Raw genomic sequence first — 21,608 nt, 5'->3', positions numbered from 1 at the left:
TCCGACAAGACCACCCAAAACTTTTATCACAGTTCCTCGGCTACCTTTTCCTAGGTCATTCCACCACATGTGGAGCTGTAAGGGGATCTCTTCAAGAGCTGCGAAGGGTTCGTTTTCATCTGTGCTCATCATGCACATTTATTAGGGTGATTTAATTTAAAAGGTTATGACTCATTTTGACTCAAGAAAAGGTTATCACTATTTTTTTAAAAAAAAAATTCATAAAAAATCCGACTTTGCAAATACGGCCTTTCAGCACTTCGGGGAAGAAGATTTTAAGGTTGTGTTTGCTAAACGGCCAAAACCTTAAAAAAATTACTAAAGGTGGTTGTTCTTGTAAAAACGGCATTCCGACGCCCTTTTGGGGACATTCAACTATTTTAGACAAGAATGACATCACCTTCTTATTTACAATCAAAACAAAAAAATTTGTTCTTTTTGGGCTATTTTTACAAAAATGAAGTTGGACCCGATGGGGGTTGCCTATGTATCCCACATCCGGTGAGAATCAAACTAGCGTAGTTAGAGAAGACCAAAAATAAAGTAAATAAACTAAATCTTTTTTTTTTGGAATATTTTAATTTCCGCAAGAAATAATTATAAAGAAGAAAGAAAATATTTTTGATTTCAATTTTTTTTTTTTTGGGAATTTCGAAAGAAGAAAGTTTTTTTTTTAATTTAGACTTTTACTGTTTTTTTTTTTTGGAATTTCGATAGAAACAAAAATTCTAAAGAAGAAAGAAAAATATTTTTGGAATTTTATTTTGAATTTATGAAAGAAATACTTCTAAAAAAATGAAATATTTTTGAATTTTGAATTTTCTTTTCAATTTTGAAAGAAGAATGAAAATATTTTTGGATTTTTGGAAGAAATTAAAAGAAAATATTTTTGTATATATATATATATATTAAAAACAATTAGGGTCTAAATAAGCAGTAAAAGAAAATATTTTTGTATATATTTTTTTTAAAAAAAACAATTAGTTTCTAAAGAAGCAAGTAATGGAAAATATTTTTTTTTGGATTTTTTGAAAATTGGGGTTTAAAAAAAAGACTTTTCTAGAGAGGAAGTAAAGGAAAATATTTTTGGATTTTTTTTTTGAAAATTATGGGCCGGAACCGATGAGGTTTGCCTACGTATCTCACATCCGGTGAGAATCAAACCCGCGTAGTTCGCCAGTATTGACAGAACATGGCAGTTGAAAACTTTGGCTCATTTGGAGATGACTTTTTTTTTCCGGAATTTCGGCAGGGTTTCAGAATTTTCTAAATACCTACCTCTCACTCCTATATTATTATTATTATTTTTTTTTTGATTTTTTTAATTTTATTTTCTTCCTCTGTTCTAGAAGCCGGTCAACATGCAAGCCGAAACAAACAGATACGCAAGTAGCATGTAAGATGCATCAGGATGGTCTTTTTCATTTGGGTACACCTGTCCTAGACAGACCCAACCCCTGTATTGAGTCTCCAAGGTCAAATGCACATGATGCAAACAAACGTTCCTACTAAGGATCCGGCATGAGGCTTGTTATACTAGGTTTAAAAACCTGGGTTTATTGTTTTAGACCTGGCTTACCCGAGCAGACAGTTCGAGCCGAGGGGGGGGCAGCGTACCGGGAATACAGAAGCTTCACCGGCTTTGCAACTTGTCCGAACCTCGTTCTAAAATTGGGATAAGACACTAATAGAAAAGAAGTCACACGAAGTGCACACTTCCCAGATGATTTAGAAGACTCAGAGAGAGGAGGGTTTCGTAGCAATTTATATACAATCCAAACAATATCAAAGCGGTAAAAGCGGCATTTAGCACATTAGGCTCAACATGTAAAAATCAGATAAAACAAGCCAACTATAACAGTTATTCTAAGCTCGAATTCTTGAACCCTGAACCGAAGTTCTGGGTTTGGATCCCCAGCAGAGTCGCCAGAGCTGTCACACCTCCTTTTTACACACCCGAAGGTATATAAGGGAGATTTTCCAATTTAAGTGACATTATTCGAAATGGGATTAATTATTCAATTCAGAGTCGCCACTTGGGATAGTTTATTTGGTGTCCCAAGTCACCGATTTATTTTAAATCCCAAATCGAGGAAATTTCGACTTTCCTTTTGAAGTCTGCGAACCAGAAATTCTGAGTAGGGAATTCTGTTAACCCGGGAGAAGGTGTTAGGCATTTCCGGATTCCGTGGTTCTAGCACGGTCGCTTAAACTATTACAATTGGCCTATTATCTGATTTTTAAAACATGTTTCAACCTATGGTATATTTTTAACTTATTAGCCACTTTTAATTAATTTTTTTTTTGGAAAAATTCAATGTCATATAAAACACGTATTGAACCACGTCACATGAAATGCACCCGCGGTCCACGACACATTTTATCTAACGTTGTTGAGATTTGGATTTGGGTCACATAAAATGCACACCCGAGTTTAGGAAATTAATTTTTTTTTTTAAAAAATAGTGCGCCTAAAGCAACTACACACTTTCAAGTTTGCGAGGGCCATGGAAAATTCAACTAAATGGCACGCCTCGATTTCTAATAATTAAAATTAATTAAATGAGGGCCATGGGTTTTGAGATTTTATTTGGCATGGCGCGCCTCGATTATTCTAAAAGGATTGTATTCAATTTAAAGCAAACTACAAATATTCATGATTATGTTTCTTCCTAAAACTACTTTGAGATTATTGCAAGGTCATGATTTATGAATATGGAATTATTATTGAAGAAATATATGATTTGAGTTATTATGGACCTAATCACCCATGTCGGTATCAAATTTGCTATTGACTTAACATCCTTTAATTTGGATCCAAGCTATTACATCGTTCTCTCTCCATTTTGAATACATTTTCCTATCTTTCCCTATGAACTACAATCTCATTGAAGAAACTCATTCTGTCTTTCACGAATTCTATTTCTTGATGCTCTTCCTTCATTTTTTTGTTCATATCTTTCAAGTTGGTAGATAACCAAAATATAATATACAAATCAAAAGGAAATACGGTGAAAGAAAAATAATGGAAACATTGGTTAAGAAAAGAATGAACCTTTTATAGATGAAGATCTTATTCAATACATATGGAGCAAACAACCATCAAATTTAATATGCAAATAAATCACAATCAGAGGCAACGAGCGGAAACTTTACGAACCGAACTCGACTTTGACCTCTTCGGGCTAGTATTTTGGGTTATCTTTTAAATTGAGTTTGAAGCTTTTGGATTTGATTTTTGGTGTGATTTAGCTCCTGTTTTTGAGGTATTTTTTTTTAAACAAGGTAATGAATGGCTATATGTTTTTTTTTTGTTGAAAGAAATAGGTAGAAAGAATAAAACTAGTAGAAATTCTCTTTAGCATAGAAGAAGAAAATTTGTTTTCTCTCAATATTCTTCCCTTTTCTCTTCTCTTCTTTTCTTCAAATATTTCTCTTCTATTTATAGGAGAATTTTCAAAAAAAAAATCAGATTTTTTTTTAATCTTTTTAACTTTTTATTTAAAAGAAATCTCACTTACATTTTGCTTTTCTTTTTTTATAAAAAGAATTACCACCTTTCTTTACTTTTATTTTTTAAATTCCAACTTTAATTACTTTTATCTTATTTAAAATCCCACTTTTTTTACTTTTTTAAAAGAGAATTCCACTAATTTTACTTTTCTTAAAAAAACAATCCACTTTCTTTTACTTTTCTTTAAAAAAATCTACTTTATTTTAATTTAATTTTTTTTAAATTTTCAGCTACCTTTATATTATTTTTTTAATTCCAACTTTCTTTTACTTTTTATTTTTAAAAATTTCCACAAAACTTTACTTTTATTTTTTTAATTTTTTACTTTCTTTCACTTTTTTAAAAGAGAATTCCACCTACTTTTACTTTTTTTTTAATTCCATACTTTCCTTTTTCTTATTTTTTTAAATCTCTCCCAAAAATTTAAAAAAAAATAATATTTTTCGGATTTTTTATTATTATTTAAAAATAAGAATAAAAATAAAATAATATTAATAGTAATAATTCACCTTCTAAAATTTTGTATTTTTAACCTATAATAAAAAGTATAACAAAGCTAAAAATTTGTATGTTAAAACCCCCTAAAATATTTACATAGAAGAAGTGACAAAAAAAATTAAATATTGTCAAAAATTAGGTGCTCACAACTATGGCTGCTCATCATTTCAGCAAGTTGTCTTCTAAGTACTATGATCCTTACATGGTTATCCAGAAAGTGGGACCTGTTGCCTACAAGTTATCCTTACCGACTGACTTGCTCCTTCACCCTACTTTTCATGTTTCACTACTCAAACCATGCTATGCAGTTCTAGCTCGAATCTCACATCCATCGATGCTAAACATTTCGAGTCCAAATTGTCCAAAACAAGTCAGTACTTTAGATAAGAGAATGATTCGAAAGGGTAACAAAGTTGTGGTTCAACTGCTCATCCAATGGGAACACCTTGATGAAGCTCAGGCTACCTGGGAAGATGTCAATGCTCTGAGAGTTCGATTTCCTTCATTTCTTTCTTGGGGACAAAGAAGTTCTTAACGGCGGGGTACTGATGTGAGCTAGATTGAAAGGAGTATTAACATGCATGCAAGAGTAGTACATACAGTTGAGGGAGTGGTACTTAACATAAGGAATATAAGTTAGTTACTACTTTACTAGTTTACAGTTAAGGTCTAGTTACTTTTTAAGTGTAAGAAGTGTTATATGCACATTCACTCTTCTATGTTTTCCTATTTGGACACTTTGCGTCCTAGTCCCTAGTTAGACATATCAGTATTTTTACATAATTGAGCTCTCATTTGCCTTTTTCATGAAATGAAACCTAACTATTTTTTGCTTCTTCTTAGTTGTTCCTCTATCAATTACTGCAATTTTCTTAGTTTTTAAAATTAATTACAACACCCATCAGGGAACAGAATCTCCCAGTTTGATATCAATCCAAATGTAACATAATTTCTTTTTTCCAAAAATTACTACTCCCTCCGTTTCAATTTATGTGAACATATTTGACTGGACACGGAGTTTAAAAAAATAGAAAAGACTTTTGAACTTGTGGTGTAAAATGAGGCAAATATATTTTGTGTGGTTATAAATCATTGCATAAAGGTAAATTGTTTCCAAATAAGGAAAGAGGTCATTCTTTTTGGCACGGACCAAAAAGGAAATAGGTTCACGTAAATTGAAACGGAAGGAGTACGTGAGGGTGTACGAACACCGCTGTGAACTTGTGCTTATTTTATTGGTGAATGAATTTCCTTGCCTTCTACAATAAACACGTGTATTCACACTACTGTTTTAGCAAACCATGTGTACTCTTCATTTTCCCCCAAATTGACCGAGCTGCTCTTCTTTGTCCTGTCCCTTTGCCTCTCTTGAGCATGGAGCAAAATTCATCATCCACACTTTGTTAATCCATCTTGGCGTGTACCCTAATTATGGGTTTCTTAGTGCATGCGTTCATGGAGAATAGTAGCATGGAGTAAAGCGTGCTAAGAAAACATGATACACCTCAATTCCATGGTTCAATAGATATCGAATTGCACTGGAAGTGGCCTCTGCCCTCGCCTTCCTTCACAAATCCCGCAAACATATTGCTTGGCCTCTCAACCGTGATCTTTGTTTCTTCATGGTGACCATGTAAGTGTTTGATTCAATTTCTTTAGAGATTATTCAGTTAGAATTCATTCGGCCTCTGAATTTTCTTTGTGTTTCATTTTTCTTTTTACCTCAGTGTTGATGATTTTGGATATTTGATTTATATATATGTGTTTATTGCTTTCTAGGTGGATTATGTATATGAATGTGGTTATTTGCTCAAGCGCCTCTATGAAATTTTCTGCTAAGGTGCGCATACTGCTACTTCATTCAGCATACGAAATTTTCCCCTGAAGCAACAATAGTACAATACTTGATAAGAAAGGATTTTGAAAAACTTGTGAGCTCTCCTTATCGTCTGTAGAACCAGCACAGATGGGCTGATTATTGTACAATTAAATTTTCATCTCAAAGGTGTTGCATGAGTCGGTCTGGGCTGGGAGGAACTGTTATTTTTTCATTATATTTTGTATCATTTCTTTGACTCTTTTGTTGTCCTAGAGATTCAGGTGCAAATATTGATGTTGTACAAATAGAAATTCCAAATCAAAGGTGGTTTTCCGTGCAAAGAGATTAAATTGTTCAGATTGTGGATTTACATATATTCAATCTTTAAGAGTTGTTCAAAAATTACACTTGGAACCTGCCCTTGGAGAAACTATGATGTTTCCATATCAAATACTTCTCCGCTTTACTGTGACTGAAGGTGCTGATCTCACTTTAATATTTTTAGATCTGGAGTTCCAAGTATAAGTTACTTTGGCATGGACATAACTTACGATATTCTCATCATTAATTAACTGGCCTTGATTCTTAAATGTCTGTTATTTAGTACAAATGATTTTAGTTGAATCTGTTCGTTCAAAATAATTTTTGCATCCTGATGTCGATGCTTTTTTATGAGGCAAGGTATATGTAGCTATTCGCCCTATTATTTCTAACAAGTTTTTAAAGGTCTCTCAGTTTTTCCTTTAATTAATGTCTTAACAGGGTAAGCTGTAACTAACATTCAAGGTATAATTTATGGTTAGTACATGGTTGATGCAGATTCGTTATAGATTTACAATACTCACACATGTACCATCTCTTAAGGCTGATAAGATTCTTTTTATATTATTGCGCTTCTTTTTCAGCCCAACTTTGTGGCTCGTAACAAGTTAGAACTTTATGTTTCTTTAGTTGAAAGCTTTCCGTTTTCATGCCAATAGATAAAACTTTGTTTACTGCTGAAAAAACTTTGATTGGATGATGTTTGCCTACATAATAGAACTGACGAAGAAAGAGCAGAGCTGGTGGTGTACAGCCCGAAAAATGTTTTCGTCTTATTTTACATGTGTATTGTGACGACCAGGCCAGTTGTCTCATGAGTTACCGCTCCGTTTTTCCCCATTCCTGCTTCTTTATGCTTTGTTTATCCGTGTTATGTGGTATCGGGTTGGTCGGATCGAATCCGGAATGGTTTTGGTAAGGTTTGAGATACTTAGTCTCTAAAAGTAGCTTTTGAGTTAGAAAAGTCAACCGAGAGTTGACTTATTGGTAAACGACCTCGGAATACGGATTTTATGGCTCGGATAGCTTCGTTAGGTGATTTGGGACTTAAGAGTGTGTCCGAAATATTTTTGTGGTGTTCGGTATAGAATTAGGCTTGAATTGACGAAAGTTAGTTTTTGGCGATTTCCGGTCGGAAGATAGGCTATCGGGGTCGGAATGGAATTCCGATAGTTGGAACAGGTTCGTAATGTCATTTTGGATATGTTTGCAAAATTTCATGTCAATCGGAGTTGTTTTGGATAGTTTCGGCGTTGTTGGTGGAATTTAGGAATTTCAAGGTTCATAGGCTTGAATTTGATGTGATTTTGGTGTTTTGATGTTGTTTTTGGTGTTTCGAAGGCTCGACTAAGTTCGAATGATATTATGGGACGTGTTGGTATATTTGTTGAGATTTTCGAGGGCCTCGGGTGGATCTCGTAAGGTTAACGGATTAATTTAGACTGAAGAAAAGCTGCTGTATCTTTCACATCAGCATGAACAGTAACTCGGGTGAACAGTAGTCTGGTGAACAGTAAAACGTGTGAGCAGTATTTAAATAAACCCTCCGCGACCATTAAACTCTTTTACACCATTTTTGAACAGGAAAAGAGCTTTGAGGCGATTTTGAAGAAAGGAAATTATTGTTCTTCATTGAGGTAAGGATTTTGGACCCTAAAACTCGATTATTTGTGATTAAGGAACAAAATATCAGTGTTCAATTCATGAAAGTCAGTAGAAAAAGGTGGAGTTAGGGCTTGAGATTATGAGACCTTCTAGGGATGATTTGAGGGGTCAAACGAACTCCGATTTTCGAGTTCTTTATATGTACGGACTCGTGAGATGATGAAGAACATTTTGGTACAAAGTTTGTCCAGTTTCAGGACGCGGACGCGGGCGCGGGGGTTGGGTTTTGACTGATTTCGGGTTTTGTGCTTAAAATCGATATTTTTCAATTGGAATTCATTCGCTTAGCATAATTTGATGATAAGAATCTGAACTTGGTAGATTTGGAGTAGATTTGGAGCACTCAGAAGTTGGTTCGAGAGGCAAGCGTGTTGCAGAGTAGCTTTTCGGGCTAGTTCGAGGTGAGTAATGATTTTAAATGCTGTTTTGTAGGTATGAAACCCCGGATTATACAACGTTCGGCTGTGTTGAGGTGACGCACACGTTAGATGACGAGCGTGGGATCGTGCACCGTTGGTGATTGTGACTTAGTCCATCCCGAATGACTATTTTTCTGTATATTTGGTAGTTAATTCTTTGATATTATTATACTTTGGGCTAAATGTCATATTTGGGTTTCGTACCAACTGTTTGAACCCTTAAGGGATCGTTAATGATATTTTCCTCACTGTTTGATTTCATACTTGTGCTCAGTTATGCAAGATTTTTCAATGTTTTCAAAACTCAGCTATGTTAATCTGTTTTAAAAATCTTAAATGATGTTTTAAAGATATTTTGAGTTGAGTTGTATATTTTTACTATCTTTCGAAGGGCTTATGAGATTCTGACCGAGTAAGGCTGAGGGCCTGTATTGTGAGGATACTTTTGGGTCGGGTTGCATGTCGCAGCAGTGATACACTAATTATGATAATGAGGCTGAGGGCCTGAGATTGTACGCCACGAGGTGGATTGATATTGATATGAGGCCGAGAGCCTGTTTATGATGCCACGAGGCGGCTTGATATTACGTTTGGGCCGTAAGGGGTCCCTCCAGGAGTTTGCACACCCCCAGTGAGCGCGGGTATCCATTGTGACATGAGATGTAGCTCGAGGGGCTGGTATTGTTCTGTGATATTGCCCGAGGGGCTGATTTGATGTTATCGTGCCCGAGGGGTAGTTCTTATGTGTTTACCGTTCCTAGTTGTTTTTCCTATCTATTGTTGATTGCTTAAAAAGGTGTTTTTATGAGATTTCATTGTTAAATTGTGTTACTGATTTTGTTATGCCTTTTATAGCTAAATGTTGTGTTTAACGTGATTTTATATCGTTCAGTCTTCATTTATTTTTATTACTCACTGAGTTGGAAGTACTCACTTTACTTCCTGCACCTCTGTGTGCAGATTCGGGCGCTACAATCCTGCTACTGAGGGTTGACAGTTTCAGCAGATCTTCGGAGGTTCACTAGGTAGCTGCTTGGCGATTCGCAACCTAGTGCAACCTTCCTCTATCTTATTTCTTTTCTGATTCAGTTATTTAGTAGTAGAGTAGACTTTCAGGCTGGTAGTATTGTTTTAGATGTTCATGACTAGTGACACCCCGATGTCGGGTTGTGTTGGCTTTAATTTTCGCAAATTATATTGTTAAATGCTTATTTTGGGATCTTATTTTGATTAAAGACTTAGTAGTTATTATTTTAATTGCTTAAAGTAAATTGGAAGTAAGTCGGCTGGCCTTGTCTTCACGAAAGGTGCCGTCACGATCGGGTTGGGTTTAGGGTCGTGACATATATATGATGGTTTTTCGATTGCCAATTGCTTTTTCGATTGCCAATTGCTAGAAATTCTGATGAGTTCTTTGCTATCATTTTAATTCTCAATCAAAAATTTAATTTAGTATTATAGCTTACTGCTTTCTATTATACTAGATAGCTTTTGCACGGGACCAACGTTTCATACTTTTAGGTAGCACTTTTTTTCTAAATCCTTGATTTGGTTTAAGTACTAATACATATCATTCAGAATATTGATGATTTTGTAAATGCATATTCTAATATCATTGGCCATTGCTTTGATTTTGTAAATGCATATTCTGATATCACAGGCCATTGCTTTCAACCAGTATACTCCCATAACAGGGAAGTCAAGTAAACGTAACCTGAGATGACAACTAAGCATGAACTTTAGAATTTGGGCTGTAAAATAACTTCAAAAGTCTCAAACATCATTTATTTACAAGGTAATGTATATTTTTAAGTTCTTAAAAATAAAAAGTCTCAAACATAAAAATACAAAAACTTAAAAAGCCTAATGCAGGCCATGTAAATCAAACGTCTCAAACTTTAAGATGCAAAAACTGAAGAAGTGTAATGCTTGGGGAACAACAAAGAAATGAAGCATTTTGCTACGCAGTCATAGAAATCACGCAAAATTTTAGGAAGTCTAACGCTTAGGAAAACAAAGAATAAATCATTTTACTTCCCAATCATAAAAGTTAAAAATCAAGCTACGTCACATACGCTTGAACTTAGGGAATCAATCTGAATCAGTGAATAATGACAAATCATATTTAGCTGAGACTATAAAGGGACATCCACATACAATGACAATAACAGTAAGAGACTTAAAATGCATAATATTTCTACAATGGTTGGAGAATTGCCAAGCTTGGGAGGAATTGGTCCTTTGAATCGATTAGCATCGAAGTCGAAAATCTTTCATTTCATAAAAGCTAATCCCCTTTAGTATTTTGTACCATCACATGTATACTCATTCAAAGTCCTGCATATCAACAATATAGCAACATAAAAATCTTGAAAAATTTCGAATGTTAGAAACTAATACTTATCCTTTATTGGGAAATAGCTTATAATTTCCACGAAGAAGAGATTTTGTACAAGTATTGAAAGAAAATCCATTTAAGAAGCATCATAAACGTTACTGTAAAAGAGAAAGTGAAAATGCAAATTAGGGGCTCTACTGATATGTTCCAAAATATATCAAATAAATTGAATTTTATTGAAAAAGATTAATAACCAAATAAATATACAAAAATTATATAAGTGGAAGACACCTCTTCACGTTTTTATGACGACAGATCTTGCGTCATAAGGCAAAGTTTCCAAGTCTATCATAAGAATCTAAGTCAAAGACATTCGGTAAGTCAAAAAAGTGATGAGTTCTTTTTGCTTTGAGCTTCAAGAATCTTAAAGTCAAGTCAATAATTTATCAAAATAATCTTAATATGCAATCACCATTATTTCCAGATACATACATATATCCAGATGCTACATTAGCCAATAACATTAAAGCGCCCTACTGTTGGACTCTTATTTTGAAGACAGATAACCAAGAAAAGTCATACTTTATTAGCGGTAGCCGGCAGGGATCACTATATTCAGCATTTAACATATATCAAGTCATGTAACTTTTTCATTGTGAAATTATTCATGAATAAGATATCATAATATTTCAAGCCAGCATCACTAAGTTGACAAAAAATTGCATTATAATGTCCGTGTTGTTTCTTATTGCTTGCAATTAGTGTATCAGAGTGTCTCTCAAGTTGGACTTCTTTGAACCATTCAGGAAGCATCTCTATCCCACTGATCTCAACTATGTATATAATAGAATGTAAGAGATGAATGTGGTGGACGGAGTGTAACAATTAGCATAGCAAAAAAAAAGAAAAGAAAACCACGATGCAGCTATTTGGCGAAGTCATAACGCGTTCCGAGAGTAGCAAGTTTAAGCCAACATTAACTGTTGATATGCACGGGCTGAGATGGGAAAATGTTCAGAGTTTGTGGTCTCATTCCATATTCCTTTGCAACTTCTCAAGAATGGAAGCTTCTACATTTCTGACAGGTTATGTATTTTAGCTCTTTGAAAAAAGCTGCAGCAAAAAGATGGGAAAAACAAATATATGTCCCGCACTACTACATCTATCAACTTAAATAAACAAAGGAAACAACCTCATGTCAATTATTATACACTGAGTAACAATCTAATACTCGACAACACAATTATACACTATGACTATAACAATTATGCCAATCAATCTATGGCAACTCCAGCATTCTATAGAACCTTACACTGTTTCCTGTGTGCTCGTCAAGTTTAGCACTTGCGAAATTCAACTTGAGCTCTAAAGGATTACCTGTTAGTTTTATATGATACCGTCAATTTAATCTGTAATCTCATTGTTCTAACCTCAGCTTTAAGATTTATGATAGCATACATATGTTGATACATCAGATTTATTATTATAACCCGGCAAATTCAATTCGAAGGAAGAATTTCGACTCTTCTAGATCTTTTATCTTGAAATTTTAGTGCAGTACCTCTTAGATTCTTCAACCATCTTGTCATCATCCGTATGATCAGCAAGTTATTGACATATAAAAGGATCACAAGTTCACAACTACGTTACTGCATGTCTTCTCGTGAACAAAAGCAATATAAGAAATAAATCTATCAAAAAAATACAAAAGTGGCATTACTATATCATTTTCATAACTTAGATGACCATTTAATTAAATAAATATAAAGAATATAACTTTTTTTTCATTAACAAAGGATAAATTAAACTTTGGCATATTAAAATTGAGCAAAAAAAGATATCCATTTTAAATTCACATTCTTCTATAGTATAGGTGTTAAACGGACCGGGTTGACCCGGTTCCGGACCGGCCCAGACCGGTTAAACTCGGAACCGGCCCCGACCGGTTAAAGGGGGTTGGGCTGGGTAGGAGGGGTAGAGGGGGTTGGTCCATTTAGAATTTTAAAACGGGTAACCGGACCGGTTGAACTTGGTCCAATGAACAGTTACTCTTACCGGGTTAACCGGCCCGGTACAACGGCTAGAATTTTTTTTTTGTTTTTTTTTTAATTTTCGAAATAGGTGGGCCCCATTGACCGTTGGCAAAGTTAGACCTTGAATTGGTCCGTTGGCCAACGGAAAAATTGCACAAATAGCCTTTTTTTTAAAAATTTTAACCCTTTTTCAATTTACAAAACTAACTTTCTCTAAAACTATAAATACCCCCCCCCCCTCCTTCTTCATTTCTTCACTCAATACTCATTTCTCAATTTCTCTCATTCTCTCATTCTCCAATTTGCAAGACTTCAAGTCTTCAATTCATCTTCTAATTTTATTTGGCTCTCTTTTCTTGAATTTAATTTATCGTGTTTTATCATTCAAAATTTGAAGTTTGAACAATTGAAGTTCAAAATTGAAATACTTGCTTGACGTTTGTTCGTGGTAACATCGAAATTGTGTAATCAAGTGCTCAATTTATTGTCGAATTCGGTGCACTCCCTCCAACTCTTTCTTTTATTTACTATTTTAATTGCATATTTAATTTTAGCTTATACTTTAATTTTTACAATATGTGTAATGCTGCTAAAAGAGCGTGTAAAAAATTTACTGGTAGGGAAAATAAAAAAAGAGGTAGTCCTTCAGCATCTGGTAGTAATAGTAATAACCCATTATCATTTTCACATGTTTCCGAAACATCGCCTAATGATAATATAGATATAGATTATGAACAATTACAACAAGATTTTGGAATAAAAGATAATGAAATAGGAATGGAAGATGAGATACCAGCTACACCTACTAGTGCTGGAGCTGGTAGTGTTGGAGTTGCTACAAGGGGTGGTGGTCGTGGCACTAGTAGTAGACCACCTGTGCCTCCGACTACTAATCGTAGAAAAAGAAGTAAGGTTTGGAATTTTTTTGAAATAATAGAAAGTACTGATAGAGTTAGATGCTTTGGAAGCAATGCTTTGGAAGTTTTAGTATGTTTCAGAGATTGGATTAGATCGGAATGAAAAAATTAAGGACGTGAAGATGTTGATAGCCCAAAAGACGGGGAACTTGGAGATATATTAACACATAGTAACCCATCCGAATTTATCACTCCAGAAGAAGGTCAATCAGTTCATATTGATTATAAAGAACTTACTAAGGCAATGCAAAACCTTTGAATTTACTTGTTGTTAAAAATGTAAATCTTTCAATTTGTAAGTTTGAATTATGAAATAAATGTAGCACTTGCAACAAGTGCATTTTTTTTCCATCTTCCTTGTATTCTTTATGTTAATACTTTGTACTAATATAACCTACAATAGTTATACAAAATTCCAAAAAAAAAATATTAAAATACACTAAACCCAGCCCGGCCCGACCGCCTCAACCCGTAACCCTTACGATTCAATTTTTACCCGAATGAACCCGAACCCGTTAAACCCGTTAAGAACCAACCCGGAACCAGCCCGGACCGTAACCCGTACGGGTCCAAAAAATAGGGGCCCGGCCCGGCCCACCCGTTTATACCAATCACTGCTTACAAAAATAAAGAATGTTATGTCACCATGGAATAATAACAGCCAAGTAAATTCACCCATGAAATAGGAAATTGTTAAGAGATCTCAAAGAAGAAGAAGAGAAAACAGAGAAAAAAAGAAAAAGATTGGAGCAAAAACTGTGAGAGAATCATACCCGAAATGGTTTTCTTCAAATTCTGAAGGAGAACTCAAAGAGTTCACCTAAGTTTCGATGGAACAGAGGAGAGATGTTTCTAGACCCATATCGTTTGTTTGTGTCGAAATAGCGAGCACTATTAAAGATAGAAATAAAAAAAAACAATAAAGTGGCAAGGTAAAATGGCAATTTTGCCCTTGGTCGACCAACTTCTCTTTTCTATATATATAATAATTATAATAGATACTATGTTTAAAGCATTTCATTAATTATACAAGTTCATTCTTTGTTTGTTGCTGTCATTGGAGTTTTCCTTGTCCATTTTGCTGCTAGGTTAAAAATGCTATTCAGTATCAGAAAAATCGTTGGTACTTTATGTGAGAGTGAAAACCTGACTTCTCTAAATATAAAAGTTTAGTTGTTATTAGTTCATAGTATATTCAAATTCAAGCCTAACCATTTCATACTTCTGACTTTTCGTTGCTGTCACTAAGGTTTTTTAAACAGGATAGTATTACTTATCACTGCTTCCAATGGAGCCTAAACTGGGAAGATGTGTATATCTGGGGTAGTTTTAAATTATTTGGATCCAATATTAACTTTAAATTGCTGGTCTTAGTGTTTGTGATCCCTTTATGACACTGTTTGATTGCTTCATCTTCTTAAATTTTATCAGTCATAACTTCAACTTCCCCTTTCGGAGCATTAATTAATATCTATGAGCTCTTCTTTTCGGCTTGTGGACACTGCTCAATCTGAAAGAGATATAATACTGCCAAAATAGTATTTGCCTGCACTATGAGAGCTATACTTTCTCTTAGTTGGGAGTTTCACTCTTTTGCTCAAGGATACTAATTATTAGGAAGTGGGCCTACTTCTTTTAGTGAATATGTTCCAGGTACCCTTGGTCTTTCTTTAATATTTTTTCCTCATTGCGTGTAGTTGGACTTAGTAATACTTTGAAAGATTAGAAGGCTGTTAAAACTCTGATATGGGCATGTTTTAGAGTCTACTTCTTAGAAAAAAAAATTAGTACTTAAAATTGCTTATTCTAGCAAGAGATTCCCAAAAGTCTTGGATGGGAGACTTTACCTTTTAGTTATTAAATAAAAGATCTTGGGAAGAACTATACTGAAGATGAAAATGTGTGAGGTCCATGGTTCTTTGGTTGATTAACTTGATAAGTTTTCTTTTGTAAGGGAGGTATAGTAAGTATGACAAGTAATTTACCTTCCTACTATACATAAGGAACGATGTAGGATCCTCTTCTTGACACACCTGCTTGGGAGCAGAGAGCAGACATGTTATTTGTGTTTTGAAATATATTTTACCCTTGTGATTGTTAATTTATACTGACCGGAATAAGATATCATATGCCATTTTGTGCTTAGCAATCAGTACAACAGAGACTTCATTGTTTTGCTCTGCTACTTTCAGTTTTTCTCTGGAATTGCGCATGGGATTTGCAATTATGCTCTATCCATTTGCTATAGTTCACTTTTAGTGTTGCAACAACATCACCAAATCCAGTATATTGGAAAGAAGGTGGTCCAGATGTTAATGAATCGAGCAGAATATGCAATTCCGACCTAGGAGACAAGGCAATCGAATAACGAGCACCTTTCAGCAACTGTAGAGTTCAATGAAATGCAGACCAGTTTTCTAGAGAGCATTGCAAATAATGGTGTTAGGATATATTAGAATGCAAAGCTGATAACAACTTAGAACGTATAAACGAAATGTTCCAGTGTGGAGTGTATAGTTCCATAACAGCAGAGAGCTTTGACATACCAATTACAGAAAAATGTAAAGATGTTGTAAATGAGGGTCGAGATTGGTTGTTGGAAGGGCACCGTTTATATGTCATCTTTTGCACATACATGTTATAAAGCCGTAATAACCCCATGTTATATAGAGAACTCTTTTGATTAAGGTAATCTATTTCTATTATTTCAATATAGGACACTATTTATGAGTTACACATTATGCCGGTGGCTATCACCACACATAAATATTGAAGAAGATGCAGTTCTGCAACTGTAGTCACCCATGTGTTATGAGATTTGATATAAATAAACATTGTAAAAGGTGGTACTAAGAGATGAGATATTAAAAGGCGAATCTGAACCAATTGTTTTGAGCAAATTTCAGCCTCACCCCTTAATGTAAATTTATTTCGACTGTAGGACAAAACTATTGCTTTTATTGGAGATTCACTTGGCAGACGACATTTAGTGAGGAGAATCTTGAAGTTGAAAATGTAGGATGGAAGTACGGCTTGGTTAAATCCCGTGGAGTGGTACGTCCCGATGGATGGGCTCAGTGGCGGAGGCAGGATCTCCACGAAGGGGGTTCAAAAAAAAAAATTGTATCTAGTGGGAATTGAACGCATGACCTTATGTAGATTTTGAACCCCCTTGACCACTAAACTACACTTTTGGATTGTGTTAAGGGGGTTCAAAACTTAATATATAGAGGTAAAAAACAGATTTTGCCTTATATATACATTGTATTTTTTCGGCGAAAGGGGTTCGGGTGAACCCCCTTGCGCCCCCCTAAATCCGCCCCTGGATGGGCTTATAGGTTTCCAAACACAAACACCACAATTTTGTATTACAGGTCAGCAAGTCTTTGTGTTATAGAGCCCTTCAACGTCACGGATCCCGCCCCAGAGTCGGCCATGAACTTGGATCAACCTTCTGCTTTTCTGAGGAAATATCTTGATCAATTTGATGTTGTGGTGCTGAATACAGGTCATCACTGGAACGGAGGGAAGGTTAACGCAAACCGATGGGTGATGCATGTAAATGGAAAGCTTGTTGTAGACAGGATGCTTGCAGAAATAGGAAATGCTAAAAACTTCACAGTTTATAGTATTGCCATATGGCTTGATTCCCAAATCGCCTCACATCCACAGCTTAAGGCTTTCTTCCGGACCATATCACCCATACATATCTTGAATGGGGACTGGACCACTGGAGGTCGCTGTGATAATAATGTTCCACTTATTAAAGGAAATGAAGTCCAGCTAGAGGAATCAAGTGATCCAGTTATTGGGGGTGCTGTGAACTAAGAAGCATCGTTATGCTGGTTATGAAAGTATTTTTTTTTTATCGCCACAATGTAACAAGTTTTTCCTATACCAAATGGGATCTACTGATCTTTTATAGATGCTTGCATTTATTTGAGATTGACTTTTTATCTTTATTTGGTTATTAAGGAATTTTTCTTCTGTTGCAGGAAATATTAGGATCTCAGTGATCTCTATAGGCCATAGATACAGTATGTTGTCATCATTATTCTTTTTCTGAAATTTCTTGTAATCAACGAGTTTATGATTTTGAGGACATACTTTTCAATATCTATGACCTGATTTGTCTTTACTCTTGTGGTTTTGATGTAATGGGTTAGCAATTGGAAGTTCCTAGGATTTTGTGAAAACATGCTATTTTATTAGTTTACTTGGTTTATCACTAATGATTTATTGGCATGATATCTTGTACTGTTAGTATTTACTCGATTTTGAAAAGCACTGAAGAACTCTCCCACGTGCTGTTTCTGGAATAGCAAAGGTTCGCTACCAACCTGGGGACTGATCTGGCACTCACAGCAAATGGTGATTTAACGGATGCCAATAATTAATGTACTTGAAGATACAAACTTTGCTGTAGTTTTGGGAATGGATCCATCCACCCTGGAAAGCAGCTAACGCAGCTGATATATGCCTTTGCCTTGATAACATAAGCAAAGAGCACGTTAATAACTACGAACATTTGCACAAAGAAATGCAAAAGCATTGAAAAATGCTTCTTTCTTTTACGCTTTCTTCTTCTCATTCAACTACTAAATTCTGATCAAAGAAGGATCCATGGTTTATGTCTATTCATGGCTTGACATCTTTGCGCAGAAGCTTATTATAGTTTTTTTTTTTTAAATTTGTAAACGTTTCAAAATATAGATCATGTGAACCATGTTATGCAACGCAGGGAAATGTAAAGAGCACAGTAGATTGGAAGTGAGGTAATATGAACCTCTACTGTGCTGTTGTTTTTGGAATGGCAAAAGCTTACTGTTAGTTGGGCAGATAATGGATTAAATGTACCAAAACTTGTGTAGTATTTTTTAATTGTTCAAATAGTGTTGGTATTTCTGCTAATGTCACTATTGAACTTGTGAATGGAAACATTTATCGCTGATGCTTTAGCCAACGGTAAAGTTGATAGAGCTGCACTGACTCATTTGAAACATGGCAAGCCAGAAGCAGATGATTGCGAGGACGTACCATCCATGCAAATCTCATACACAATAAGGAATACACACATAATACTGCACCCAAAGAGACACAAGCAATATCAGAATTCCACAATTTAAGAATGGTCTAAAACTGAGACAATATTTTATGCAAGATCAAAAGCCGAGCACCAGAAGTTCTGTTTTCACAGAAAATTGTCTTATTTTGCACCAAAAAGAAAGGACAAACAGACAATTGTTTTAGTAAACAACAACAACAACCTAGTGTAATCCCACAAGTGCGGTCTGGGGAGGGTAGAGTGTAAGCAGACCTAACTCCTGCCTTTAAGAAAGTAGAGAGGCTGTTTCAGGTAGATTGTTTTCGTAAAATGACGATAATATTCACCTGCAGTCATATTTCCAGATATGGCATCTGGGGGCTTCCTTGAATCCATCATTCCCTAACATATTAGTTCACATAAATTTCAGAGAGTTGCACTCGGAAAAAAAAAGAGAAGGAACTCTATACATTAGATAATTTAACGAAAACGACAAACTGAGGTTGGGAACATACAGCAATGACAAATCCCCAATTGGCCATAGGTCCCCAGAAGTGAGTTGTTTTAGGGCCAACAGGACTGTTCCAGAATGCCCGGAAGAAAGCCATGAACTTGTTATTTCAATTGTCTCTGCATATATTTAAATAACATCCAAGCTTATCAAAATTTACAAGACTTTGCAAGTATCAATAAATGACATGTTCCTTATAAATGAAAAAATTCTAGCTGTCTACTAAAGAGATGAAGTGCAAATATTCACATCTATTTTTAGGAAATACTTGGACTTTATCTCATTGACGATGCTACGAACCTGACTTTCAGTGAGAAGTGGTCCACATATCTGAAAACATGTACTACAAAAGGATCATTATAACAGAAATACTTCTTTTGCCATTTTTACTTGCATTCTGCCACTGTTGTTGTCTATTGATTTGACACTACTAAGAAAACATGGAAAATAATTTTCATAAGTTGACTTAATAGGAATGTGCTGATATAAGGTTTTTCTATGGAGTCCATCTAATACAAATTTAATAACCTTTCTGTCAAACTCACTAGTCTTACCTAGTCATGCCAAGAGAACTTTTGTGATTACACTATCTGTCGTAAATTTGATTCAAACACCACTTTAAGCATTTTATTATAGTTTAACCATGCCTTTGTAGGTATTAATTATTCTGATGTATGGAATACAAGACTTTTCTAACAACCTTGTGGAGAAAGAGATACAAAGTAATAGTTTGAGATAGGCACAAAAAAAGGTAGAAATAAAAATACTTCCAGAAAATCCTACTGAGTACTAATAATTCATGTGAATGGCCCGCATGAAAACCAAAGTCTTTTTCTGTAGTGAGTGTCTCACTGGATACTCATATGCAATAATTTCTAATCTCTTGTAATTATATTATGGTTTCTCTGATTTGTGCCCCTCTAACGCTAAAGTGACATAGCTTTCCTAAAACTAACATACGGATGGAATGTTGCATAGAAATCTAGAACAAAGAGGAAATAATAAAAAGGAGCACAATCAGAAGTTGTGCGGGGAACTCATACAGCCAGGTCCAAAGTTAATCCAACAGAATAACTTATAGTTGCGGCAGACCATCTCGGAAGCACATAGGTTATATATCTTCAATATTCAGCTGCAAGAAGTTAATTTTTGTCTTCTTCAATAATTTGTTGCTATATATAACTGGTGCATTTACGCACCTAAACAGAAGTAGCTCATAGACTAAAGATATTCATGAAAGGTTATTGGCATCACCACATCTACTAATGCTTCTTGGTAACGTTAATTGGCCGAATCGTATATATATAGGACGTATCACAGAAACTTCCCTTTTCGTCACCAACTATATCTCCGTTTGGAATTCCCTGAGAAACTTGGCTTCTAAAAGAAAAGGCATAAGCTTCAGAACAAAGGACCAATGACAGAGACTAGCTGGTTATAGCAACTTATTGCTAGAATATACACTGAATAGCCTAGAAAATTGTCCTATTATATATGCATTTCATGAAAAAATTACCTGGTTTTAGTTGTGTATCTTAATCTTAATGTTAATATGGAGCACTATTTCTGTTGGTACAAAAAAGCTGATCGCCTAATATGTCGGGCATGGCTCATCTAGTATGAACTTAAGCATGTAAATTTTAAGCTTAATTAAAAAGAAAGTTCCTTTCTTTACAAATTTCAACTGCTAATATTTTAGTAAAATTTCAATTCCACCCGTCAGTTGATCCAAAAACAAAACCAAAGTCTAAACCATACAAAACGGAGTCAAACAAGAACAAGAAAGACTTAAATGGAGTACCTCAAAAACCACTTGAAAATTCACAAATTTTGTTCCCTCTCGGCCTGCCAAGGCCAAAATGACACACCTAAAAAAAGTATTAAGTATGCGTATGCCAAATGTATTACATACTTGCATAATTATTACTCTTTGAGAAACCACGGGAAATTAGGACAAGAAAAAAGAAATCCAAAAGAGGGGAAAAAAGGAAAGTGTTTTAGTTGAAAAAGAAAGTGTTTTTAAAAAAAAAATCAAAAAAAAGAAAGAGAAGAAGAATTGTGTGGAAGTGGTTATGACCAATTCTCCATGGACACACACAGCCCAGACAATGTGTGAGAGAGAGTGTGGTGCTTGTTTTCTTCTTTTGATGATAATAATTAATTGAATGTTACTAAGATATAAATTCTTTTATATAAAAAGAGAGTGACACTCTTTTTTTCTTTAAGTAAATTAATTTCGTTTTTTTGGTGGAAAAAAATAATTGTTCTGGAATTTGGATATATGTTTAATCATCAACTTTTGGCACCAGTAAACATCTCGCGGGAAGTTTGGCTTGGATTTTTTATGATAGTTGGTTCTTTTTCTTCACGGGCAAATGGTCAAATTTGCAAATGAACTATATGAATGGTTTGCATATATTCTCCATTAAATTACTTGGGGTCAATCATGCCGTTACCATTATAAAAGTGGGTTATATTGATCTTATTGACTAACAAAATGATAAGCACGGTTTGATGTCGCATGTTCAA

General features: G+C 34.8%; 2 protein-coding genes and 2 long non-coding RNA genes across 9 annotated transcripts; 2 read left to right on the top strand and 2 right to left on the bottom strand.

The window, feature by feature from the left end:
* The first annotated feature begins 4,163 nt into the window (after positions 1 to 4,163).
* Positions 4,164 to 4,547, top strand: LOC142163154 (uncharacterized). The gene has a single exon (XM_075220410.1). It carries the CDS (start codon positions 4,164 to 4,166, stop codon positions 4,545 to 4,547), a length of 384 nt encoding a protein of 127 aa, XP_075076511.1.
* A 750-nt stretch (positions 4,548 to 5,297) lies between these two features.
* On the top strand, positions 5,298 to 9,471 carry LOC107806699 (uncharacterized). 6 transcript variants are annotated; one of them, XR_012694061.1, is made up of 4 exons: positions 5,298 to 5,645; positions 5,792 to 7,789; positions 8,139 to 8,218; positions 9,197 to 9,471. It is a non-coding gene; the product is annotated as an uncharacterized LOC107806699 (long non-coding RNA). The 6 variants fall into 6 exon arrangements; XR_012694059.1 differs by having other exon boundaries at positions 8,139 to 8,381; XR_001652752.2 differs by lacking the exon at positions 8,139 to 8,218 and having other exon boundaries at positions 5,792 to 6,309.
* A 770-nt stretch (positions 9,472 to 10,241) lies between these two features.
* LOC107806703 (uncharacterized) lies at positions 10,242 to 14,427 on the bottom strand. Its single transcript, XR_012694057.1, has 2 exons — positions 14,298 to 14,427; positions 10,242 to 10,573 (listed from the first exon to the last, which is right to left on the bottom strand). It is a non-coding gene; the product is annotated as an uncharacterized LOC107806703 (long non-coding RNA).
* Positions 14,428 to 18,385: 3,958 nt separating this feature from the next.
* Positions 18,386 to 21,215, bottom strand: LOC107806702 (mitochondrial pyruvate carrier 1-like). The gene is made up of 4 exons (XM_016630912.2): positions 20,881 to 21,215; positions 19,084 to 19,198; positions 18,916 to 18,970; positions 18,386 to 18,605 (listed from the first exon to the last, which is right to left on the bottom strand). Exons 2-4 carry the CDS (start codon positions 19,174 to 19,176, stop codon positions 18,466 to 18,468), a joined length of 288 nt encoding a protein of 95 aa, XP_016486398.1. The 5' UTR covers positions 19,177 to 19,198; positions 20,881 to 21,215; the 3' UTR covers positions 18,386 to 18,465.
* Between the last annotated feature and the right edge of the window lie 393 nt (positions 21,216 to 21,608).

Source organism: Nicotiana tabacum, chromosome 8 (assembly GCF_000715075.1).
Source record: "Nicotiana tabacum cultivar K326 chromosome 8, ASM71507v2, whole genome shotgun sequence".
Classification (NCBI taxonomy): Eukaryota; Viridiplantae; Streptophyta; class Magnoliopsida; order Solanales; family Solanaceae; genus Nicotiana; species Nicotiana tabacum.
This window is presented reverse-complemented; position numbering and strand designations above follow the sequence as displayed.

Coding starts and splice junctions, on each gene's coding strand:
- LOC142163154 (XM_075220410.1), top strand. CDS start 4,164: ATGGCTGCTCATCATTTCAGCAAGTTGTCTTCTAAGTACTATGATCCT.
- LOC107806702 (XM_016630912.2), bottom strand. CDS start 19,176: ATGGCTTTCTTCCGGGCATTCTGGAACAGTCCTGTTGGCCCTAAAACA. Junction 18,971..19,083: donor ATTGGGGATTTGTCATTGCT/GTATGTTCCCAA, acceptor CTAATATGTTAG/GGAATGATGGATTCAAGGAA. Junction 18,606..18,915: donor ATCTGGAAATATGACTGCAG/GTGAATATTATC, acceptor CTTTGGGTGCAG/TATTATGTGTGTATTCCTTA.